This window comes from Chinchilla lanigera, unplaced genomic scaffold (assembly GCF_000276665.1).
Source record: "Chinchilla lanigera isolate Chin_1 unplaced genomic scaffold, ChiLan1.0 scaffold00023, whole genome shotgun sequence".
NCBI classification, from domain to species: domain Eukaryota; kingdom Metazoa; phylum Chordata; class Mammalia; order Rodentia; family Chinchillidae; genus Chinchilla; species Chinchilla lanigera.
The window spans coordinates 13142395-13165297 of record NW_004955424.1 but is presented as its reverse complement, the minus strand read 5'-3'; the positions used below and the strand labels follow the sequence as shown (position 1 = coordinate 13165297).

The 22903-nt window shown below is 35.1% G+C and overlaps 1 protein-coding gene across 6 annotated transcripts in view; it reads right to left on the bottom strand.

Annotated features, from left to right (window-relative positions):
• The window catches only part of Exoc6b (exocyst complex component 6B), a 530721-nt gene that overhangs the window by 143061 nt on the left and 364757 nt on the right, over positions 1-22903 (bottom strand). Inside the window, exon 20 of one of the 6 annotated variants that reach the window (XM_013514677.1) lies at positions 10083-10144. The exons of the other annotated variants lie outside the window; for them this stretch is intronic. Within the exon in view, the coding sequence (XP_013370131.1) occupies positions 10131-10144 (14 nt within the window). The 3' untranslated portion in view covers positions 10083-10130. Of the gene's footprint in view, positions 1-10082; positions 10145-22903 lie in introns of those variants that run through there. 6 annotated transcript variants of the gene reach the window in all.

Here is a 22903-nt window from a genome sequence, read left to right as displayed (position 1 = left end):
AAATCAAGAACTTGTATCTTTAATATATAATATATTATTAAGTTCAACAATAATGATGGTGACAAAACTATTGAAAATAATCAAAGATACTACATAACACAAAGGAAAATATGGTGGTCCTATACACATATCCCCACAGAGCAACAATAATTTTGCAGTCATCCATGGCTAAAAGTGTTTTACTGGGAATACCATTATTTAGGTAGGAGGCTACGAAACCCTGGGATAGCCCAAGAGTGAATGGGGTCCTTTGAAAGGACACACTGGGCTCAAGTGGCTGACTTGTCAACCATGTTTCTGGCACCAGACCCAGAAATGGCCCCAGTGTCCTGTGGATTCTGCAAGACTCCTATTTGTCCTTGGTGGGTCCAGCTACCAAAACCACCCACCAAATGAATCTAGATGAGTCATGTCTACTTGTGCCTTGGGTGATCTGACTGCTGACCTTGGTCTTGACTGTGGATCTAAAAATAGCCCTGAGATTCAATTCTAGCACCTCTTAAGTATGGCACAAAATAGTCCTGCCCACAGAGAAGACCAGAGGAAGACATGCCAGGCTAAAACACCCAGGGTAGGTAGATCCTGAAAAGGCCCTGACATTGACTCTATACCCTCTTGGCTACTGTCTGAGAGCAGTCCTGACTGCAAAGAAAATCAGAGGAAGTTGACACACTTTCAGTTATGTCCCTATAGATAGGTCTGCAAATCTTGGTCATATCTGGGGATCTTAAAGCAGTCCAGGGTCTTAGTTTCAGTGTTCTCAGTTGTAGTCAGGGGCCAATAGTACTAGGTGGCACACATGATATAACAAGCATACCACCTGTAAACTCTGAAACAGATCCTCATAATTGCAACCCTGTGGCTCAGAGATGTTGGGCAGCCTAGGCCAAACGGGATCAAAGGAGATCCAGGCCTGTCAATTGTAGATTCCACTCTGAACCCAGCATCAACCACATAACTAGCTTCAGTACCACTCAATCACTATCCCACAGGCAATCGTACAAACTAGGAGAAACACTATGGTTTAAATGCTTTTATCATCATAAAATTTCACGTTAAACTTAATCCCCAATGTAACAGTACTGGGAGGTATAGACTGTAAAAGGTCACGGAGAGATGACCAAAAAAAATGATGCTTGAATAACAAGGAATCTATATTTATGAATGGGATTAGGTCACTTTAGAAAAGTTTGTCCTATTTTGCTCTTCTGCTTTCTGCAAAGTTTAAACAGTGTTCCTTCCCAGTAGAGAATGCAGCATGAAAATGCCATTGTGGAAGCAGACAGCAGCCCTCATCAAACAGCTGAACCTGTTGGTATCCTGATCTTAGATGCCCTGTTCTCCACAAAGGTAAAAAATAAACACCTACTGCATATAAATCACCCAGCCTTGGTTATTTTGTTATAGCATTAAAAATGAAGTAAGAAAAGACCTAAGAGGAGAAGATCTTTATATGCTTAAATCAGTCTAAAGACTGGAAAAAATGTTTGCTCCTTCAAATGTATAACACCAAAGCAAAGCTAACAGGATAACAAAACAAAACAAAAAATAGCCAAAAATAACACCACTGAAGAAACCCAATAAAGTTTCAAACACAGCCTTCATAGAAATAAAGATCTACAAATTTCTTGAAAAATAATTCACGGGCTGGGGATTTAGCTCAGCGGCACAGCACTTGCCTGGCAAGTGTAAGGGCCTGAGTTCTATTCCTGACACAAAAAAATAAAAAAGAAAGAAAGAATTCACAATAAACACCTTTAAAAAGCTCAATAAGATGCAAGAAAACACATACGGACAAATAAATAAAATTAGGAAGATAAAGAAATGACTAATAATGAAATTGAGAGCATAACAAGAACCAAGCAAAAATCAGCAAGTTAAAGAATACAGTGACAAAAATGAAAAGCTTAGGAGATCTTCAACTGCAGATGCAATCATGCATAAGACAGAGTTAGTACACTCCAAGACAGCTCATCTGAGATTAACCAAGTGAAGGAATAAAAAAGGAAAAAGAATGAAAAAAGAAAGAAGTATAAGACAGCATCAAGCATATGCATATACAAGTTATAAGAGGTCGAAAAAGAAGCAATAAAAAATGGTCAGAAGAATTATTTTAAAAAATATTACCTGAACACTTGCAAATCTTGAGAGGAAAGCAGACATCCAGAAATCATGGGGCAGAAAAGACCCCCACATAAGACTAACCAAAAGAAAAATATATGAGACATAATTAAAATAAAAATTAAGAAGTCTTGAAAGCAGAACAGACAAGAGATTAAATAGAAGGGAATTTCTACTACAATGAGTTTTTCAATAATAGTTTTGCAAGCCAAGTTGAAGAAGGATGATATACTCAAAATGGTGAAAAGAAAAATACAAAACACTTGCTAACAATGAATATTATAATCGGTTAAGTTATAAAGGATAAAGGAGAAAAAGATAATTTCAAACAAAGGCAGAGGGAAGTCATTAACATGACATTTATCTTGGAGGAAATGCTAAATGGATTTTTTTTAAGTTAAAAAATATACAAGAAAGCACTAAAATATATTAAAGTATAAAGCTCAATGGTAATGGTGAATACATAGTTGAATTCAGAATACTCTAATATTGTAATTGTGGTATACAAATCGCTTTTATTCTACCATAGAAGTTGAAGATAAAGCTGTTAAAATAATGAAAGCTCCAATAATTTGTCATTGGATACATGATGTATAAAAGATGAAAACTGTGATATTAACAGCAAGTTTGGGAGAAGAGTAAAAGTGAAGATATTTATATGCGATTGAAATTAAATTGCTATCAATCTAAAATGGAATGTTAGAACTATGAAATATTTTATGTAAGCTCCTTGGTAACTTCACAGTAAAAAGAAACACAAAAGATAAAAGTTTCTAAACATACCACTGCAAAAATTCAACAAATCACAAAGAAGGTAGCAAAACTGAAAGAAACAAACAAGCCATAATATAGTCAGTAATTTCTAAAACAGCAAAAGTAAATACTTACACATCAAGAATGACTCTATTTTCAAAGTTTTACTTTTATTAGTACATGTTTGCAGTACATAATGGTTATCTTCATCATGGGTAGGTGGTACATGCACATAACAGATCTTAATTCTTTTTATGTTCTTGTCTCCCCTTCCTAAAGGTAAACAGATTAAATTCTCTAGCCAAAAGATACAGAGTGGCCAAATGGATTTAAAAGAGAAATCCAACAATATGATGCCTACAAAGACTCATTTTAGCCTTAAGAATAGGCTGAAAATGAGGGGCTGGAAAAAGGTCAATCAAATGGTAACTAAAGAAAACAAGGATAGCTATTTATATCAGACAAAAAAGAAAAGTCTTGTATAAACAAGCTAAATTTGAACTCGAACTAGAAAAGCAGAATAAATAAAGTCTAAAATGAGTAAATAGAAGGAAATAATAAAGACAGAAATAAAAACATTAGGAAAATAAAGTGAATAAAACTAAGAGTAGTTTTTTTTTAAATAAATATAAATTCTTGGGTAGGCTAAAAATGTGGGAGAAGGGAGTGAGGATTCAAATAAGTAAAATTATTAATAACAAAAGAGACATTACAAATGATACCAGAGAAATAAAAGAATTATAAGAGACTACATATATCTCTATAATGTTTGGATTCCAAAGATGGATAAAATGACAAAAATGACTGTAATGAAAAAAAAAGAAAGTCTACTGGAAATCAACCCCCCCAAAAGTGGAGCAGCTTATACCAATGGCTGCCAGCCCTTGTCTGAATCTCTGTGATGAGAAGCAGAAAGCAGTAATCAGAATACAGAACCTGAAATTTAGAGGACAGCATCTTTCTGCCCACTCTGGTTCTCACAAGCCGTGTACAAGCTGCTCTAGGAACACACTGATAGCTGCCTACCATAGGGAACTAAGAAATGAAAAAAATGATCAAAATAAACCACATTTTAAGGTCTAAGATTTCACCTGGAATTTGCAAGTGTTCAGTAGACTTCAGAGTTCAAAGATAGTTATAACAAACATTTTGCCAGTGCAATTGCATTTTAAGGTAAGGAAACAGAATCCCAGTGTTTCTTTCTCCATCTAAACACATTCTTAATCATAGGGCTCAGCAATTGCATCATTCATTATAAAAATTTACATCCACACGAAAAAACTGGGGATGAATGTTTACTTTTATAATCACCAAACCTTTATTCATAATTGCCAAAACTTGGAAATAACCAAGGGTTAGGGTTAGGGTTAGGGTTAGGGTTAGGGTTAGGGTTAGGGTTAGGGTTAGGGTTAGGGTTAGGGTTAGGGTTAGGGTTAGGGTTAAGGTAATAACATAAACAAAATACAATTGTTTCTACAATTCAATAACCAAGATCCTCCAGTTGGTGAATGGATAAATGGTTCTATATACAGATAATAGTATTTTACTTATTAAAATGGAATGGGCTATCAATGCCTTAAAACACATAGAAGAACTTTAAATGCATTCACTAAATGATAGAAGTCATAGTGAATAGGGTGTATATGCTATAGATATTACGATTCCCAGTAAATGAAATTTTGGATAAGGAAAAAGTATGCAGACAGTAAAGGATCACTATTTTCTGGCTGGTAGAAGGGAGAGACATTTGAACAGGCAGGACATAGAGAGTTTTCAGAAAGAAAAGTGATATTATTCTTTCTGACATTGTAATGGTAGATACATATGATTACTCATTTGTCAAAATGTACAGAATGTTTAACACAAGAATCAACCCTAATATATAATATGGACTTGGAGTGGTAAGGATGTGTCATCGAAGTTCACTGATTATAACAAATGTAGCAGTCTCAAGGCACTGTGCTCACAGAGCAAGAGGCTACACATATATTAGATAAGTCAGGAAATGTAAAAGAAATTTTGTATTATCCAAATGATTTTGTTGTAATCCTAAAACTGCTCTAAAAATAAAATCTGTTGCTGCCGCTGATGACGATGATGATGATGATGATAAAAGAGCAGAGGAGAATGAAGATTATCTACAACTTAATCTTAAAATTTCATTGCAGATAATCTGATTTAAACTGCTAATAATAAAGTCTCACACCAAATGCCAAACCATTACTCCTAATGAATTTATAAATTATTTTGAAAATTCAATTCTTCCAGCTTGTTTAGCTTCAAAAGACAACTGAGGATTAGGATAAATAGACATAGGTTTTTATTTAAGGAATTAATCCTCTATAAACTAAGCAGTAGCTACAACCACAAGCATGAAGGGCCTTTCATGCTGCTGCTAAGTAAATAGGCCAATCAATCTCCATTTGGCTAAATCATGTACAGTTTATTGAGAGGAAAGGAGGGTCCAAGCACTTGCAGTGATTGATGTGAATGACAGCATATATTTACCTGTGTTAACAGGAATAAATCCAGAAAAGTGGAGAAGTGGTTTCTACATCTTGTGTAATATATATATAAGAATGACCACTAAAAACTTCGAGAAATTAGTAGGGTGAATCTCAAAAAGGAAAGTAGAAAACAATTTTGTTTCAAGATTTAAAGGAAAGAGATGATACAAGTTTCTATTAGTTCATGGAGTTCAGGGGCACTGGGTGTCTTTACAGAAATTAAGTGCTCTTCTTTGCCTAAGGAAATACTATTCTAAATGAGGAATGAGATTATTTCAGCTACAATCATTAAATTTATATAGAATGACATCTACATTGTGCAATTCATTATAGAGGAAGGATTAAAGAAAGTTAAGACCATAATAAGTGGCAGGAACATGACACTGTATTTTCCCTTAATATTCCACAAAAAATAGCAAAGGATACCAAAGATATCCTAGGACTTAAACTGACAACCCTAGAATCCTAAAGATGAAAGGAGAATATGTAATTATAGGACTTCACCAGATGAAAAAATAAGGCCAAAGAGGTTAAGTCAGTGAACCAGTTAAAATCTAATCCTTCTAATTCTGTATATTACTTCAATATGTATCTCCTACTCTAGAATATATAAAAATATACACTTTATTTGTCCCTTTACACAAATATTACATACTCTTTTCCATTTATTTAGGGAACTGGCTGCATTTACAAAAATTAAGTGCTGTCCTTAAAATGCAGAGATCTGAGTAAAGTTATAATTTTCTTCTGAAGTTCCTGAATGCTTCACAATTTAGCATTAATAAGGGACAATTTCACAATAGATCTTTTTAAATTATGGTGAAAAAAGGCCTCTCTCAATTAGTAATCAGCAGCGCTTCTGTGTATAATCTCTGGGAAAGTTCAAAATCTACCATGAAAGGAGTGGGCTTCCTGAGAGTTGAGAAAGCCTGGTGTTCTAAAGTAGTAACATTATATCCTTGATATTTTTACTATGCTTTCAAGGACTTAATTTTATCCATATGCTTGTTCAGTACTGATTATTCTGCTGTATGAATACATTTCTAAACCTTTGGCTTTCTAAAATTTTACATTGAGAAGGGATTCTGTAGAAAAGTTAACAGAAAATCCATTCTATAAAAAAGCACTAAGTAGAAATGCAAGTCTCATGCTCCAGTGGCACAATCAAGTTAGCGTACGTTACCCATACAGAAATGCAAGCCTGTAGTAACTTTGGTGTTTCTAGTACACACATTAAAAAAAATACTGCTATTGTGTCTATCTCAATATAGCTAAAGTACAACTTCAACATGAAATATTTTTAAAAGGTTTTAGATATTTTATACATTTTCCAAAATCTGGTATGCCTTTATACTTACAGTAGTTGTTATTTCTGACTATCCACATTTCAAGTGTTCACCAGCTATTTTTGACTGGTACCTAAAATACTGGGCAATATATAGCTCTGACGGTGATTACAATGAAAGCAAATAAAAATAAATATTTGAAGAATGATAAGATTTTGAAATGAAAAGAAAGAAATCCTACCAAAATTTATAGCAGTATGAGTTGTTTTTACATTGATTATGAAATTGCAGTTGAGGTAAATGTATGGGATATTATACAATTGCTTATCTTACTTTAATTCATACTGGTATAACAAAATACCATAAGGCAACCATATACCTATAAAATACAAAGATTTGTATCTCACAGTTCTGGATGTCAAAAGTACAACATCAAGGCACCAGCAGATTCAGTATGTACCAAGGGATTCCTTTCCAGTTTATAGATAGCACCTTCTCCTCATGTGTTCACATGGTGAGAGGGGTAAGGGATCTCTCTGGAGTCTCTTCTTGTGGGGACACTAATCCTGTTCATGAGAAGGCCTCTTTCTTCATAATCTAATTACCTCCAAATTCCATCACCTTTGTAGGGATGATTTCTACATACAAATTTTGAGTAGATGCAAACATTCATACCATAACATTTCTATCCTCTTTCCATTATGAAAACTTTCTCTTAGAATCTCAAATTTTAAAAATATCAGCCTCATTATATCTGTCAATAAATTTGTTACCTCTCTAGTAGACCTAGGTATCAGTCTGACCAAGTTGTCTAAAGCACCGGACTCTACTAGTCCTTGACTTGTCCTCTTGCCTAACTTCCTCTCTTCATATTATTTTGCTTCCTTAAATCAAATATCCTATGAAAATGGTTTTAAATCATTTTGGAAAAACAGCACTTTTTAAAATGATGACAGTTTTTATTCACTCTTTCAGGTTCTTACACTAGTGAGACAATATATTGCTTACACATGCAGGTCTGGTTTGTTTCACTTATGAGTATGATCTCTAGTTGTGACCATTTACCTATAAAAGCCTCGAGTTTACCTTTCTTTATAGCCTGAGTAATATTCCATTATATAAAAGTACCACAATATTTTTATCCAATCCTCAGTGGATGGACATTTGGGTTGCTTGCACAATTTAGCAATTACAAATTGTGCTGTTATAAACATGGGTGCACATATATTGCTGTCGTATGATGCTTTCAGGTCTTCTGGGAAAATACCCAGAAGGGGAATAGCAGGGTTGAATGGGATCTCTAGACCTAGTTTGCTGAAGAATCTCCAAACTGATTTTCACAGTGGTTTCATCAGTCTGCACTCCCACCAGCAGTGGAGAAGAGTTCCTATTTCTCCATAGCCTCCCCAGGCTTTGTTATTGGTTGATTTCTTAACGATAGCCATTCTTACTGGGGTGAGATGAAATTTCAATGTTGTTTTAATTTGCATTTCTCAAATGACTAATGATGTTGAATATTTCAGACATTGTGAAATGGAAGGAAAATGTTCAAAAGTAAAGAGTAACTGAGGTGATGGAACAGAGGAAAGAAAGAAAGGGAAATTATGTATGTATGTATATACAGAATAGCTAATATAGTTGTACTACTGACTTCTATCACTTTACTGAAAGGAACAGATAATGATTAATTATTGGATCAATCTTGCATATCTCTATTTGTTTACCTGAGAAACCACTTTGAAGATATCAATACATAATACAACAGCCATTGTTAATTTCCTACCACTTTGTCTGTAACTGTACTGTGTGCATTGTTCTTATGCTGTTTTATAAAAGGATGTCTGTTTGTCAATATGTTTTCCTTCTTTTATTCTTAAAATAAATTTAAAAAAAATAAAACGATGATAGTAATGCATGTGGTGGTGCGTACTTATAATCTCAGCACTTGGGAGGTGGAGGCAGGAGGATCGCTGTGATTTCAAGGTCAGCCTAGGCCTCAAAGTGAGTTCAAGGCCAGTTGAAACTGCATAGTGAAACTCTGTCTCAAAAAGACAAAAAATATAAAAAAGGTGTGGCTTTGGTAGGTTAACTGGATCACATGGCCACAACACACATTTGTGGATTAGTCCAGCAGTCCCTAACCTTATTGACAACAGGAAGACAGTTCTTCCATGGAGTGGGACAGCAAGGGAAGTTTTGGGTTGATTCAAGTGCATTACATTTCTTGTGCACTTTATTTCTATTATTACATGGTAATATATAATAAAATTATTATAAAGCTCAATATAATCCAGAATCAGCGGGAGCTGTAATGTTGTTTTCTTGCAACTAGATGACCCCGCTTAGCGATAATGGGAGCTATCCAAAGTGCGTTGCTTATGTCCATTATACTACATAATCTCATCTTGAATGCTGTCACTGCAGAAAACCCTGCTTCACAAAGATAGAACAATGGAAATGGAAGCACACTGGAAACAGAAGCAGAGATTTCAGTGTTTTGATGGCAATCTCAGAATATTCTGCCATGACTTTCACCTGCAAGTATGTAGATATGAAATTGTTTAAACATATTTTTAAAGCCATCATCATCTGAGATTTTAAGAAGTTAATCCTATTTCAGTACGGACAAAGTTTGTTCATCTGAATATTCACAAATGGGCTGAAGATCCATTTCTTCCTTTTGGGGGGATTTTTGTGGTTGGGAAGTAATGTTCAAACACTTTTGAAAGCTGAGATAGGTAATTATGCACCAATTGGGACACCTTGGCTCAGACACTTTCAAAAATCTCCGCTAATGTTTAAAACATGTCAAAAATCTCCACGTTCACTTATTGCCCCCATAACTATAGTTTGACTTTGAATGCAGCTACTTTGTCTGCTAACTTGAATACTGAAGTCATTCTCCTCTGAAGGGACAGATTGAGTTCATTAGGTAGATTGAATATGTAAAATGAGTAAGTTTTGTGACTTATTCTGTGTCACTGAAACATATTGCCAGTGATGATTCAAAGAAATCTCTGGCATGACTCAGGTAACTCAAAAACTCTGGCCAGTGATCTACCTTTAAAAAGCTATATCACTTCTGTAAGAGAAGACTTCTGTATTCTATGTCCATCTCCTCAGAGTTGCACAAGCAGATATGATTTAAAGGTATATATTTAAAGGTATACATAATGCAGTTGATCATTTTAATCACATTCTGCAAAATATTAACTTCAAGTGGCATTTTTCAGCAGCCAATATTTCTCTATGGATGACACAGTCTGTAGACTCACATTCAGAAATGAGCTCTTTGACTTGACTTGTGAAACCAGGAAGCCATCCAGTCACAGCAGCTACTCCATCCTTGCATTTACTAACACAAAATGACCAATTCAGGTTTCCTGATACATAATCATTCAAAGACTTGAATCGTGCTGCAGCTGTGGTGTTTGTTGTCAACAAAGGTGTACATAACATATGTTCATACAAATTCTCCTGAAAAATACATTGCACAAAAACAAGCATTGTTGATTTGTCAATATTGGTAGATTTGTCAACATGGATTGTATACCACAGTGACATATTAATTTTCTCTACCAATTGTGCCTCAATATCCTCTATTGCATGAATTCATCTAGTTATGACACTAGCCAAAAGAGGAGCACAGGACACCTTTTGAACTGCAGCCTCTCCAGGAGGCAGGATCATTTCCTCACCAACAGTAAAGGGCTTCTTTAGCAATGTGGTTAGCCACTAAGAATGATGTTCTCAGTGCAGACACATTTGATGAAGCGATGGCCTCCAATAACACCTTCTGTTCTTCATGTTCATGCCTTTTTGTTTCTTTTGAAAGCTTATATTTTTAAGGCAGGAGACTTAGTCTCCAGTGGCAAAGCAGTTTCAAAGGTATCCTGGGTATAAGAGCTGCTTGCCACATATGCAAAGTGGGCTTGGAGAATGTGAATCACCTGTTGCAATAAACCCATAATTTAAATAGGACTCTTGGTATTTTCTTTTAAATGCAGCTTTCTTTTGTTGCATTCTTAGAGCTTACTGCTGTTTCATCATTGGGTCTTTCTTGTTTTTAAAAGAATCTTTCCAGTGACATTTGATTTTACTCATTTTAGCTAGTTAACTTGTGGGCTCAGCAAAACTGTGACAGACAAAGAGGCAGGACTAGAAATTGTATATTTAAAAATGGGTGGGCAATTCAACTAAAATCAGTGTCAAATTCCAACTTAAAGCCTACAACCAGGACTGGGGATACAGCTCCACAGCACAGACCCTTCATGACAATCACAAGGTCCTGAGTTTGATTCCCAGTACCAAAAAAAAAAAAAAAACCCTACCACCAGATGCAGTTTATCACTTGCCACTCAATAATAGGGTTCTCAAAGCCAGGCGTGGTGGCCAACACCTGTAATCCTAGCAATCAGGAGGCTGAGACAGGAGGATCATTGCATACTGGAGACCAGCTTGGGCTACAAAGTGAGCTCAAGGCCAGCCTGAACTGCATAGCGAGACCCTGTCTCAAAAGAAAAAAAAAATAATATTAATAGGGTTCTGATAATAGGGTTCTTCTGAAAAATCCCAAATGCAGTTTGTCACTCAATAATAGGGTTCTGCAAGCAACTGATTTATTATGTGCTCTGTGCAGTCAATCTCTCTGCTAACATTAATCTATATTTGCATCAGCAACACTAGCATTGCCACCTCAGCTCCATGCCAGATCAGGCATAAGAAGCATGCAGCCTAGATTCCTTGAATTCACAGTTAACAGTGGATTTTGTGCTCCCATAAGAAGCTAATGCTGCCTCTAATTCTGTGAGGTGTACTGTTAGTAATTTGACTAGGACTGCATTAAATCTGTATAGTAATTTTTGAAGCATGATCCTTTTCACTATATTGGTTCTTCCTAGCAAAGAACAAGGATATCTTTAGATTTTCTGATATCCTCTTCAATCTCTTTGTTCAGACCACTCTAGTTTTCAGTGTAAAGCTCTTTTACTTCTTTGAGTAGATCAATTCCTAAGTATTTCAGTTTTTGTATGCTATTGTGAAAGGTGTGGTTCCTTAATTTCTCTCTCAGGGAGTTTGTTATTTGTGAAAGGAATGCTACTGATTTTTGAGTGGTGACTGTATTCAAGTACACTGCTGAATTTGGTTATTAAATCTAGAAGGCTTTTGGTGGAATTCTTGGGGTCTTCTATGTAGAGTATCATGTCATCTTCAAATAATGATAATTTGAATTCTAGCTGATTTTAGCCAGACCTACTTGCAATGGGACTGAATCAAATATATACTTGAGGTCTCAGACATAATAAGCAATATTTCTGGTCTTTGTCCTCAGCTCCTGGTACAGCTTCAAAAACTTGGAATTTCCTCAGCTATAGCAATATCTTTCGTCATTCATAATGATTTCCCTTTGATAATACCTGAGTTTATGTTAAAGAGATAACTTATGCTGGACAATTCCAGAGTTTTAAGAGTGCCTGGCCATTCTGGAAAGTCTAATCACAAGATCGGATGGTTAGATCTTTCAGCCCCTTCCTTGACTTCCAGATAGGGGATTAGGACTGGAGATTGAGTACAGTCCTGTGGTTATTTAATCATTAATGCCTATCCAATGAAATGCCATATACAAAGTCTGCACGCTGAGGCTCAGTGCATCTTCCTCATTGGTAAAATACTGATATGCTGGGAGGATAATAAACCTGAACTCAATGAGGACATGACATATAAATTCTATGAAACCTTCAGTTGCTTCTCACATCACATGTCTTCTGTTTGCCCCTTTCTTAATTATAAGCTTTGTAACAAAATTATAATTGTAAGTACAAAGATTTCAGAACAATCCTATGAGTTGTTCTAGTGAATTATTGAATTTGAAGGAGTTATAGGCAACCCAGAATTCGTGGTCAGTTAAGTGGCGTGGAGGTAACTTGGTATAATGATTAATGCACTGTTTCAATTTGAGGAGTTTAGAGGCTTAATTAAGTAACTCAATGGTTCTACATCCTGGGGTGTAGAGAACATACCTTAGGGTGGCTGTTTATGCTCTAAGATGTTGTAATGGCTAATTCATTGTGTCCACTTGAGAAGTTTAGAAGCTTAACTACGTAACTCAGTAGGGGCCTGGGTCCTCACTTAGTAAACATCCTCATCCCACACAAGAAGAGGGTGCAGAGATGGTGTGGGTGCTATACCCACCCTAGGGGGAATAGCCTGCTTACAATATAAGGGAGGAAAAGAGGCTTGCCCTCCCCTTTTTTGCTCTTATTGCTTTTGCTGTCATCCTCTGCCGTGAATGGTTGCCCCTCAGCCATAACACTCTGCCTTGGAGCCACCTGATTACGGACTGAAACTTCTACAAACTGTTAGTTAAACGTTTCCTTCCTTAATTTTGGGCTTCAGATATTTTGTCTTAGTAATAGGAGAAAAGTAACTAAGACACTTGGGGACAACTATGACTTACAGATAGATTCTGAAGTACACAGTCTTATGGGTCTAACCACTCAGGTTATGGGATCTGTGCTAAATCTAGGTAGACAATCAGCTTGAATTGGATTGAACTGTAGGACTGCCTGTTGGTACCAGAAAATTACAGTCAGAACACAGTGGCCCATCCAGATTAAGTACAGGAAAACTTGATATTGTACCCATTTTCACATCTAAATTACAGGCATACACATCTCAGCAAAAGCAAGGTGAAAACTAATGGAGTTCAATAAAACAAAATGGCAATATGTGTTTTCCACACAAGGCCAATTATTTAACAAATAAAAAAATAAAGATAGCAGATGAAAATAGTTTCCATTATTAGAGATCATTTTCAAAATGGCTTTGTTATTTTCTAGGTTTTCTTCTTTGTGGAACTGTCCTAGAAGTTTTTCAGAATTTTATTCCACCAAAATGGAATATGAATGTAAGATATTAAAGCAGTGATGTAGTATCCATGTTAAATGTTTGCATTAGGTCAGTAACACCATAAATACTGGTCTGCCATGCTGTTTACTACAGGTTAATAATGAGTTTGTTTTCAGAAGTTAAAAGTTATAGTTAAGATGCATCTTACTAGAGAATATAAATTCATTCATAAGAGTACAGTTTGCAGTGGTATTTTCTTCCTAAATCAAATAAGCAAAAGCAATAAAAGAAGAAGAGAATCTCTGCCAAAGACATTTGAGTTGCTCGTTTGGCAGTTACTAAGTGGAGGCTCAGGGAATTTACTTCAGACAGCTTAAGCACTCTAGAGGGCATTACATATCGGAACTCTTGGGCACCACTGAAAGAGAGGGAATTTGTTGAAGAAAGTGGTACATATGAAAGTACTTTCCATGACAGACTGGTATTTTTAAAGGACTATCCTAACTACTAAGAAATGTAGGAGATACACAGCACCTCAAGTATTAAAAGCACTCCTGTCTTACAATGGTGATTGTTGAAAAAGATCTCAAAAATACTTTTGTAGGAGAGAGTAGAAAAACCTCACCCTCTCCCTGCTTAATTGCCTGGGCAGGGGATTATGCTACACCTTGTTTCCATCTATTGACAAGGACAGAGCTGACAAAGAGATTCCAGTGAGTCATGGGAAGGGCAGGTCTCTGTCTACTGGGATTTGGTAAAAAAAAAAAAAAAAAAAAACCTAAGGAGACCTGAATTTCTTCATGAAGACATATTATTCAGAAAAAGGTCAGAAAAAGACAAGAAAGATTAGATAAACTTTACTGATGCTAATAAAGAAATAAATTACTAATTATTTTTCTTTTATTCTTGGTCACCTGTGTCTACTATTTGGTATTATGTACAACTTAGCAGTCCAGAGTCATTAGGCTTAACAATGGCAACAAAAGAAAACCACCACTGAAATTCTCAGAGGCAGTGACATATATCCCCTCTTCTTTCCTCTCTTTTATTTTCAATTTTTGAAAGAGTTGTTTGTAAACACTGATTTAATTTCATCTCCCAATCATTCAACTCCCTGCAATCTGGTTTCTAATAAAATACTCTGTTGCAAGTTTTTTTTTGGCTTTCTTTTTTTACTAAAGCAACACTTTTTCTGGTACTTAGGACATCTACATGTGTCCAACAATTTTTGCAATATGTTTATACAGGGATCCTTAACTCAAAAGTCCCAAATCCAAAATGTTCCAAAATCCTAAAGTTTGTAATGCCAACATGACACTACAGTAGAAAATTCCATACCTGACCTCATGGTCACTAAAAAAAAATAAGATATGCTAAAAATATTTATCAACTTACTTTTAGGCTATGTATAAGGTACATATAAACATAAGTGAATTTTGTATATAGACTTGGGCCTCATCCCTAAGACATTCCTCATTATGTACATGCAAATACTTCAAAACCCAAAATATGCAAAATCTGACACAGTTTTGGTCCAAAGCATGTTAGATAAAAGATATTCAACTTGTAATAAAAACTTATTTACCTGAAATTCAACTTTATGCTGAAATTTCACAGGATATACTGGTTTTTGTTTTTGTTTTTGTTTTTTGTCATTTCCAGACAGGGTCTCCCTATATAGTTCAGGCTGGGCTTGAGCTCACTTTGTAGCCCAGGCTGGTCTTGAACTCGCAACAATCCTCCTGCCTCTGCCTCCCACATGCTAGCATTAGAGGCATGCACCACCACACTCAGTTTATACTATTTTTAAAATCTGACAATCCTATGACTAACTGATTATTTAATCTCGCCCTTGTCATCTTTTACCAAGTAGTATTTTTCAACACAAAATGATACTTAAAACATATAAACATTTCCTAGTGTTCTTACAATACAGTTTACACTTCTTAGTAAGCCTTATAAGATCTAACAATTACTTACGTTTACATCACTTCCTTTTGGCTACCTTACTTCCTTTCGGCCCATTTCCCAGTTACAATGAACTGGTTTTACTTACCTAATATGCTAGGTTCTTTTTTTCTTCTCATAATTTATCCATGCTACTGCATTTGTGAGAAGACACTTCCCAAACTATTCATCTCACATAAATGGCTCTTTAGTCATGTAGTAAAACTGGATATTCTATTTCAACCAACTCATATATACCAAGTAAATAAAAAAGATTTTGGAAGAGACTGAGTTGTACAAATTCACAGCTACTTTGTTATTAAACAAATAAAAAAACACAGGCCTCAGTTCACCCATCCAGTGACCCTACCATACTACCTTTCTCTCCAGGAAGGTAATACAAAATAAAAGTTAAACAAAGATCAACTACTATACCACTGTAGAACATAACAGGTAGAACTTTACTTCTGATCTTAGAAATAAGAAATCAAGAATGTGATAGTGAGATTTAATACACTGATTAGATGGTTTAATTAAAAGAGGAGAATTCAAATGAGAATATCAAATACTGAAAGGCTAGGACAGATTAATTATGGAAAAGTAGAACATTTTTTCTTTTAAAATCTCTTATAATAGGATTTTCAGCAATTTTTCTTGATATGTATAAGGGTTGTTCCATGTTAACACAATAGGTAGATTAAAATGTTACGGGAATGTGGTGCACTCCTATAATCAGGCACTTGGGGAGCCTAAGGCAGGAGAACTACAAATTCAAGTCCAGTGTAGCCTACACAGCAACTTAATAGATCCTGTCTGAAAATTTATTTTAAAGGGCTTGAGGGTATAGCTCAGTGTGAAGGCCCGGGGTTCAGTCCCCAATATCAAGCATCAAAACTTCTTGTAGACCTGAGTAAAAGTCCGTCAACATTCAACAATTAAAATAATTTAAAAATAGACATAACATTCGAATAGTTTTCTATTTATAATTTATAAAATGGACAAATTAAATAAGTACTTTACTGATATTAACCCTAACAACATGAGATGAGGGCCAAAGAAAATACAAACTGCAAAAAGTGTACCTGTGTAAAGAGAGACAAGCAAGAACAGTGACTGCATCAGAAATTTTTGGGAGACTGGCTTACCACAAACATTAAGACTTTGGCAGGTGTGAGTAAAAGAAAAGTGTAAGTAGCTTGATGGAAAACGGAAGCAGTGCTAAAGAAATAAAATATTTTTAGCTGAGATGATGACATATAGCTGATACTCTGAAAAACATGGTCATACACTGTCCTGGAGCTAATGGGGAGTTTTCTGGTTTGAAATGATTAAGATGACTGGTTGTTTTCATGGCTTACTACTGAAAATGCTTTCAAATAAAAAATTTATGAAATTTTTAAATATTTACTTTTAAATTTTTCTATAAAAACAATAAAAAGGCTTTGGAGATTAATTATTATGATACACTCCTTTAATTCTAAGAAAATATTTTTTACCAAGTTTAGAACCAGCATGAACTGATATGAACATAGCAAAAAACACTATATATATGCATATCTATATGCACATATATATATTTTCTTTCTTTCTTTCTTTTTCCCTTTCTAGACCCGGAGATTGAACTCAGGGTCTTCACGATGAGTTGTGTCTCCAGTCCTTTTTATTATTTATTTATTTTAAATTTTAAGACAAGATCTCACTAAGTTGCTAAGTTGCCCAGGATGGACTCAAACTTGCAAACCTTTAGCCTCCCATAGAGCTGGGTATGCCATCATGCCTGGCTTACTTTTTCGTCTTGAAAATGGTACTTCTTAATTGTTCTAGCACTAAAACTTCTAAGTAGTAGAAGGTCTTATCAGACTAATACTTAAAACAGCCAGAATGAGAAATGTAGAGAAAGAAGGAACACCAAGTTCAGAATAACAATTTAAAACAAAAAAAAAATCTGTGAAAAAAATTTTTTTTTAAAAATCCTGTTGAAAAATCATCCTTTCAACCACACGAGAAAAAGCCTTTTGGAAACTATCACTTGAATAAATTAGATCTCCACCACCATTCCTTAGCCCCATCAATATCCCTTGAAATAGAACTAGGAAGACAAAAATCTAAACACAGCCCAGCTGGGAATTATGAGTCTTCATATAGTAGTCCATTACTAATACCCTGCCACACACACACACAATGAAAGATAACATCTGGTACCAGAAAAAGTACTTTGCATTCACCAGTCTCTGGAAGCCAACAGCAGGGCTTGATAGTGATGCATAACGCAGTCAGAGTAGCATGATCCATCTCCATTTTCTTGACAAAGATGGCATGTCAGGCCATGGTAAAGGGAGTTGGTTGCCTGCCCCCACTGTTCAGGTTGGCAGCATCTACTATCAAATGACTGGGTGTCTGGCAATGGGCTGAGAGAAACAATGACTGCATTATCTCTTGGAATTCAAGAAACTTCAGCACATAAACCAAAGTAAGTGCTGAGTGGGCAGTACTCAGTGACCCATGTCTGAGACAGGCCCTACCAGAGAGTATAGGGCCCATCATCCATAGTCAAAGAGAATCGACCTTGCTATTTTAATGGTGAGGAGGATATTCATTTAGGTTCTCCATGGCTTAGAAAGGCATATCATAAAAACACTGCACCTAGCCTGAAAAGCATTGTAGACAGGGGGAAAAAAAGGCAAACAAAGCAGGTCTTTTGGACTTCCTAATTTTGATGGAGGGAGGATATCAGCAGCTTATGTTCTTCTTAACATTTAGATCTGAGAATCCAAATTTAATCCTGCTTTAAAAAGAACTGATAAAGGCCCAGGAAATAGCCAAAGAGAAAGCCACACGATGCATAAGCTTCCCAAGAATCTTTTGCATAGGTTAACTGAAGCTTGTATGTCTAAGAAAATGATATTAGACTATAGTATCTCTACTTTTATCCAACAAATTCCCATTGCATTTAAATTTTTAAGTTTCATTTCTTATATAAAATATCTAATGTGGCAGCTGTTTCAGAGACAATAACAGAAAATGAATGAGCTATTGATTACTGTATACATACATAATAGCCAACTTAATCTTTTTTGTAATTAAATTAAAATGAGTCAGAAATAAAACAGAATAAAACTGAGAAAAGGAAAAAAACTGATATAATAAAAAAGACTAACAAAGAATGGCTACCCAAGTATGTATATTATATATATTTCCAGTAGGAATGAAAACATTATTGTAAAGAGCAGATATAAAGTATTTTCTGATTCCATTAACCAGTCAATCAACCAAAGGACAAAATTTATTAACCATGAGGCAAGTTACCGTCATCATCCATAGTGAAACTATTAAAGCAATAACACCTAATTGTCCATAAATTTTCACATATGCACAATGCTACAAATTATAGGAAACAAGTTTATTTTTCTACATACAAGCTCAAAGTCAATCATCAATCTCTGACCTTAATGTTTCTCAGATGAAAAGGGCAGAAAGTAAATGCTTTTAAAATTATAATTCAGAAGGATGAGGCTGAGGATAGCAGCTAAGGAATCTACACTTAATGATACTGAAACACTCTACCCAAGAAATTTGCATTTTCAACCACCCCATATTCTTTAACCAATGAAGCATCTATTATTTTCATAAAACCTAGTAGACAAGGTAAAAATGTTTACTGGGATCAAACTTCTTCCATTTATCTCTTCAAATCTTACATTCTTAAAATGGCTCTTTTAATACTAGAGGAGGTTAAAATGCCCAAGATACAATTAGAAAATCATCTATTGGGTAAAGTATCAAAAATATAGTTTAATTAGAAAGAAAGTCAATTCAGAAATTGTCAGGAAAATTTCTCAGTATAAAATGGCACTGCTTGCTACAAAGACTGAACATTTTGAGATTTATTTAATTTCATAAAGAGTCAACTTCTTGTTTTACAATTCATTTCTACTGGTATTTATATCCAGACATCTGATTTTCCAAAAGAAATATACTCATGCTCCTCAGTCTCCTGAGGTTCAGAACCGCTGAGCTAACACTTCATCATAACAACACTCACCTGTTCCACAACTACATCAGCATATCTACCAGCATACTAAAGTATGGTACTTCAGACTTCAACTACGCAGGTTGATTTTCTTAAGCCAACATTATTCAGAAGCAAGAGTACAACAGTTACTTTGAGACAAGGCTCCCTTAAGAAATTATATATATAAAGCTTCTTTTAGAAAAAAAAAAAAACTGACCTTATTGCAATGGCCATTGAATATATAAGCACCTCTGCAGTTACTCAAAGCCTGCCTTCTAATTCCATAAACTCATAATGTAAGTGTCCATGAGAACATGGTATATATAACTATAAAGGAAACTTTTCTAAGTTAATATTTACTAGTTACAAATATTTAGGCATCAAGACAAATAAAGCATTTCACATGCATTATCTCATTTAATTCTATAACAACTCTCAACAGAATGAAAAACATCCACACAATCTTAATAACTTGGAACTAAATAGAAATTTAGAAATCATTTAGATTAACTTTTCCATTTTATAAAAAAAGAGCCCATAAAGAGGTCAAACAGGTTTAATGAACACCAATACCAAAATTAATGCTATAATACAACTTTTAGCCCAGTACTCTTTGTATGACAATGACAATAACAACATGATGACTGCCACTAGTTATTGACCATTTACAATAATAATTATAAAATTATCACAAGTCTATGATATAGGTTAAATTGTATATTCATACTTACAAATGACAAAACTGAAGATTAAAGAAATTCAATATGCTCAAACTAATAAATTAAAGATCCAAGATTCAAAGGTCAATGTTTTCATCATTTTAAGACTATAATTATTACACATTATACACCTGGCATTTGAAAATTTACTGTTAGCTGCAAAGATGGCATTATAATCCACAGAGGTTGGTGGTAAGACCTATTTGCCAGTCATCAACTCTCTTGTTGTGCACCCTTGTAAGAGAATATTACTTTGGATTACAAACATGTCCCAGTTTGTCTTGCTATCTATATCACATCTCCTCTATCCTGAGCTAATCCCTACCTCTGGTTACTTCCAACTTCAGAGATGAACAAAGGGATCCAGAAACTGAGGTAGTTGCTAACCATGTCATTTTTATTAGTTCAGCAAATACTTAATATTCAAATACCATTTGTCAGGCTCTATGCTAGGTGCTAAGGAGGGCAGGACTGAACAGGGCAGACATGATCCTGCTCTAAATAATGCACTTTCACCACTTTGGAAATCACTATGGAGATTCCTCAAGAAACTAGGATTAGAGGTCCCATTTGATACAGTTATTCTCCTTCTGGGTATTTTTTCAGAGGAACTGAAAACATCATATCACAGTGATATATGTGCACTCCTGTTTATAGCAGCACAGTTTGTAATAGCTAAATCTTGGAAGCAACCCAAATGCCCATCAATGTATGAATGGATAAAAACAGATGTGGTTTTTTTATATGACGGAATACTACTCCACTATAAAGAAGGATGAACTTGGACATTTATAGGTAAATGGATATAACTTGAGACCATACTCTTAAGTGAAATAAATTGGACCCACACATGTAAACATCACATTGTCTCCCTCATATGAGAAACTGAGAGAGTAAATAAGGACCAAAATATACAATAGTTATTATGAAATGGGAAGAAATTGTTCAAAAGGAAAGAGTAACTAGGGCGGGGGAAGGGGGAAAGGAAGAATGGGAAAAGGAAAAGAAGGATAAAATGGAAAGAAAGCTTTGTAGTTGAGGGGAAGAGGGATTGAAGGGAGGAGAGCAGATTGGGAAAAAAGAGAAATAAAAATATATACACAGGTACAAATTCCCTATGATCGATATGATCATTATATATATCTAAAATGTATTAATAAACCTAATTAAATTTAAAAATGTACTTTTCTTGGACTTTAGTGAATCCAAATCTTTATTTTATTTTATCTTTTATTTATTTTTTGTACCGGGAATCAAAATTAGGACCTCGCACTTGCCAGGCAGGCACTGTGCCACTGAGCCATATCCTTGGCCCCAAGTATCCATATCTTTACAATAAACTCTCTTTATTCTAAAGCTGGTTTGAATAGATTTTTGTTTTCTGCTGCTGTAGTCTAAATATCTGTGCCCCTTCAAATTTACATTGAAAATTAACCCTCAATTCATCAGTATCAAGAAGTATAACCTTTATGACGTGAGCAGGCTATGAGGATTCAGTCCTTATGAATGGGATTAACAACCTCATAAAAGGACTATAGGGAACCAGATAGGCTGTTTTTGGCCTTTTATCTCTTTGCCATGTGAGGACACAGTATTCAAGGTGCCATCTTGGAAGCTAACGCAGGGCTGTCAACAGACACTGAAACTACTGGCACACTGATCTTGAATTTCCAGCCTCCAGAACTGTGAGAAATAAATTTCTCTTCTTTGTAAAGCACTCAGTTCATTTATTATAGAAGTTATTGGACTAAGGTAGTACCTACAAATAAATATACTCTAAGACAGATTATTACTGGAGAACAAGGTGCTACACAAAAAGAGAACGTAGAATGTTTGGAACTGGATATCAGATGATGGCGGCGAAAAGGGTATTGAGATTTCTGATCATTTTTGAGGACAAAAAGCTAACAGTCAATGGAATTTGACAGCCATAATTAAGGTATTAACTGAAGTCACTTGCGGACATGTTCCCACTGAAAGTGAAGCACTGGAGGATTAGATTCTTCTATTATTTACTGACTTAAAGAGATTGAGAAATATGGGTCATGTAATTGCTTTTAACAACTTGGGGCAACTTAAAATGAAGGCAGAACAATTTTTGGTTCTTCTTAGAGTGTACAGTTCAGGAATCCATGAAACTACAGAACTATAGTGAAGCCGTAATGCAGCAATTCCCTTCTTTTTGCAGCTGGCCTACTAAGGGAGGTGAACATCAAGTGTAAAAATTGACCTTTTAAATTTCAGCTGCTTTTATAATATTACCATATTTCTTTGATGAATACAAAGGTACTAACAGAAACTATGGCATCTTGATCCTTTAGTGTGTCTTGGAATGCTTTGTTTTGTCCCACTCTCCCTTGAAGAGAAACAATGCTTTGCTCTGCTTTATCTCTTATTGATCCCTTCACTAGGATCTAACATGGGGTTGAGATGCTGAGCTCAATAAGAGTAGCGAAGGAAAGAATTACATCCAGAAGTAAACATAAGAGTTTTCTAAGGATGGGGATGTACACCACTTCTTCAAGGACACCTAAACATAATTTTGATTGACAGTGTAATTACCATTGAGGACACCACTGGAGAGGCTTGATTTAATGTACTAGCTAGCACTTTCACAGTTTGCTTGGTTGGCTGAGACAGATTTTGTTTAGCACAGTCTTATTTGTTATGTAAGGGCCAGAACTCCCTTTGAATAGTATAAGTTTCAAA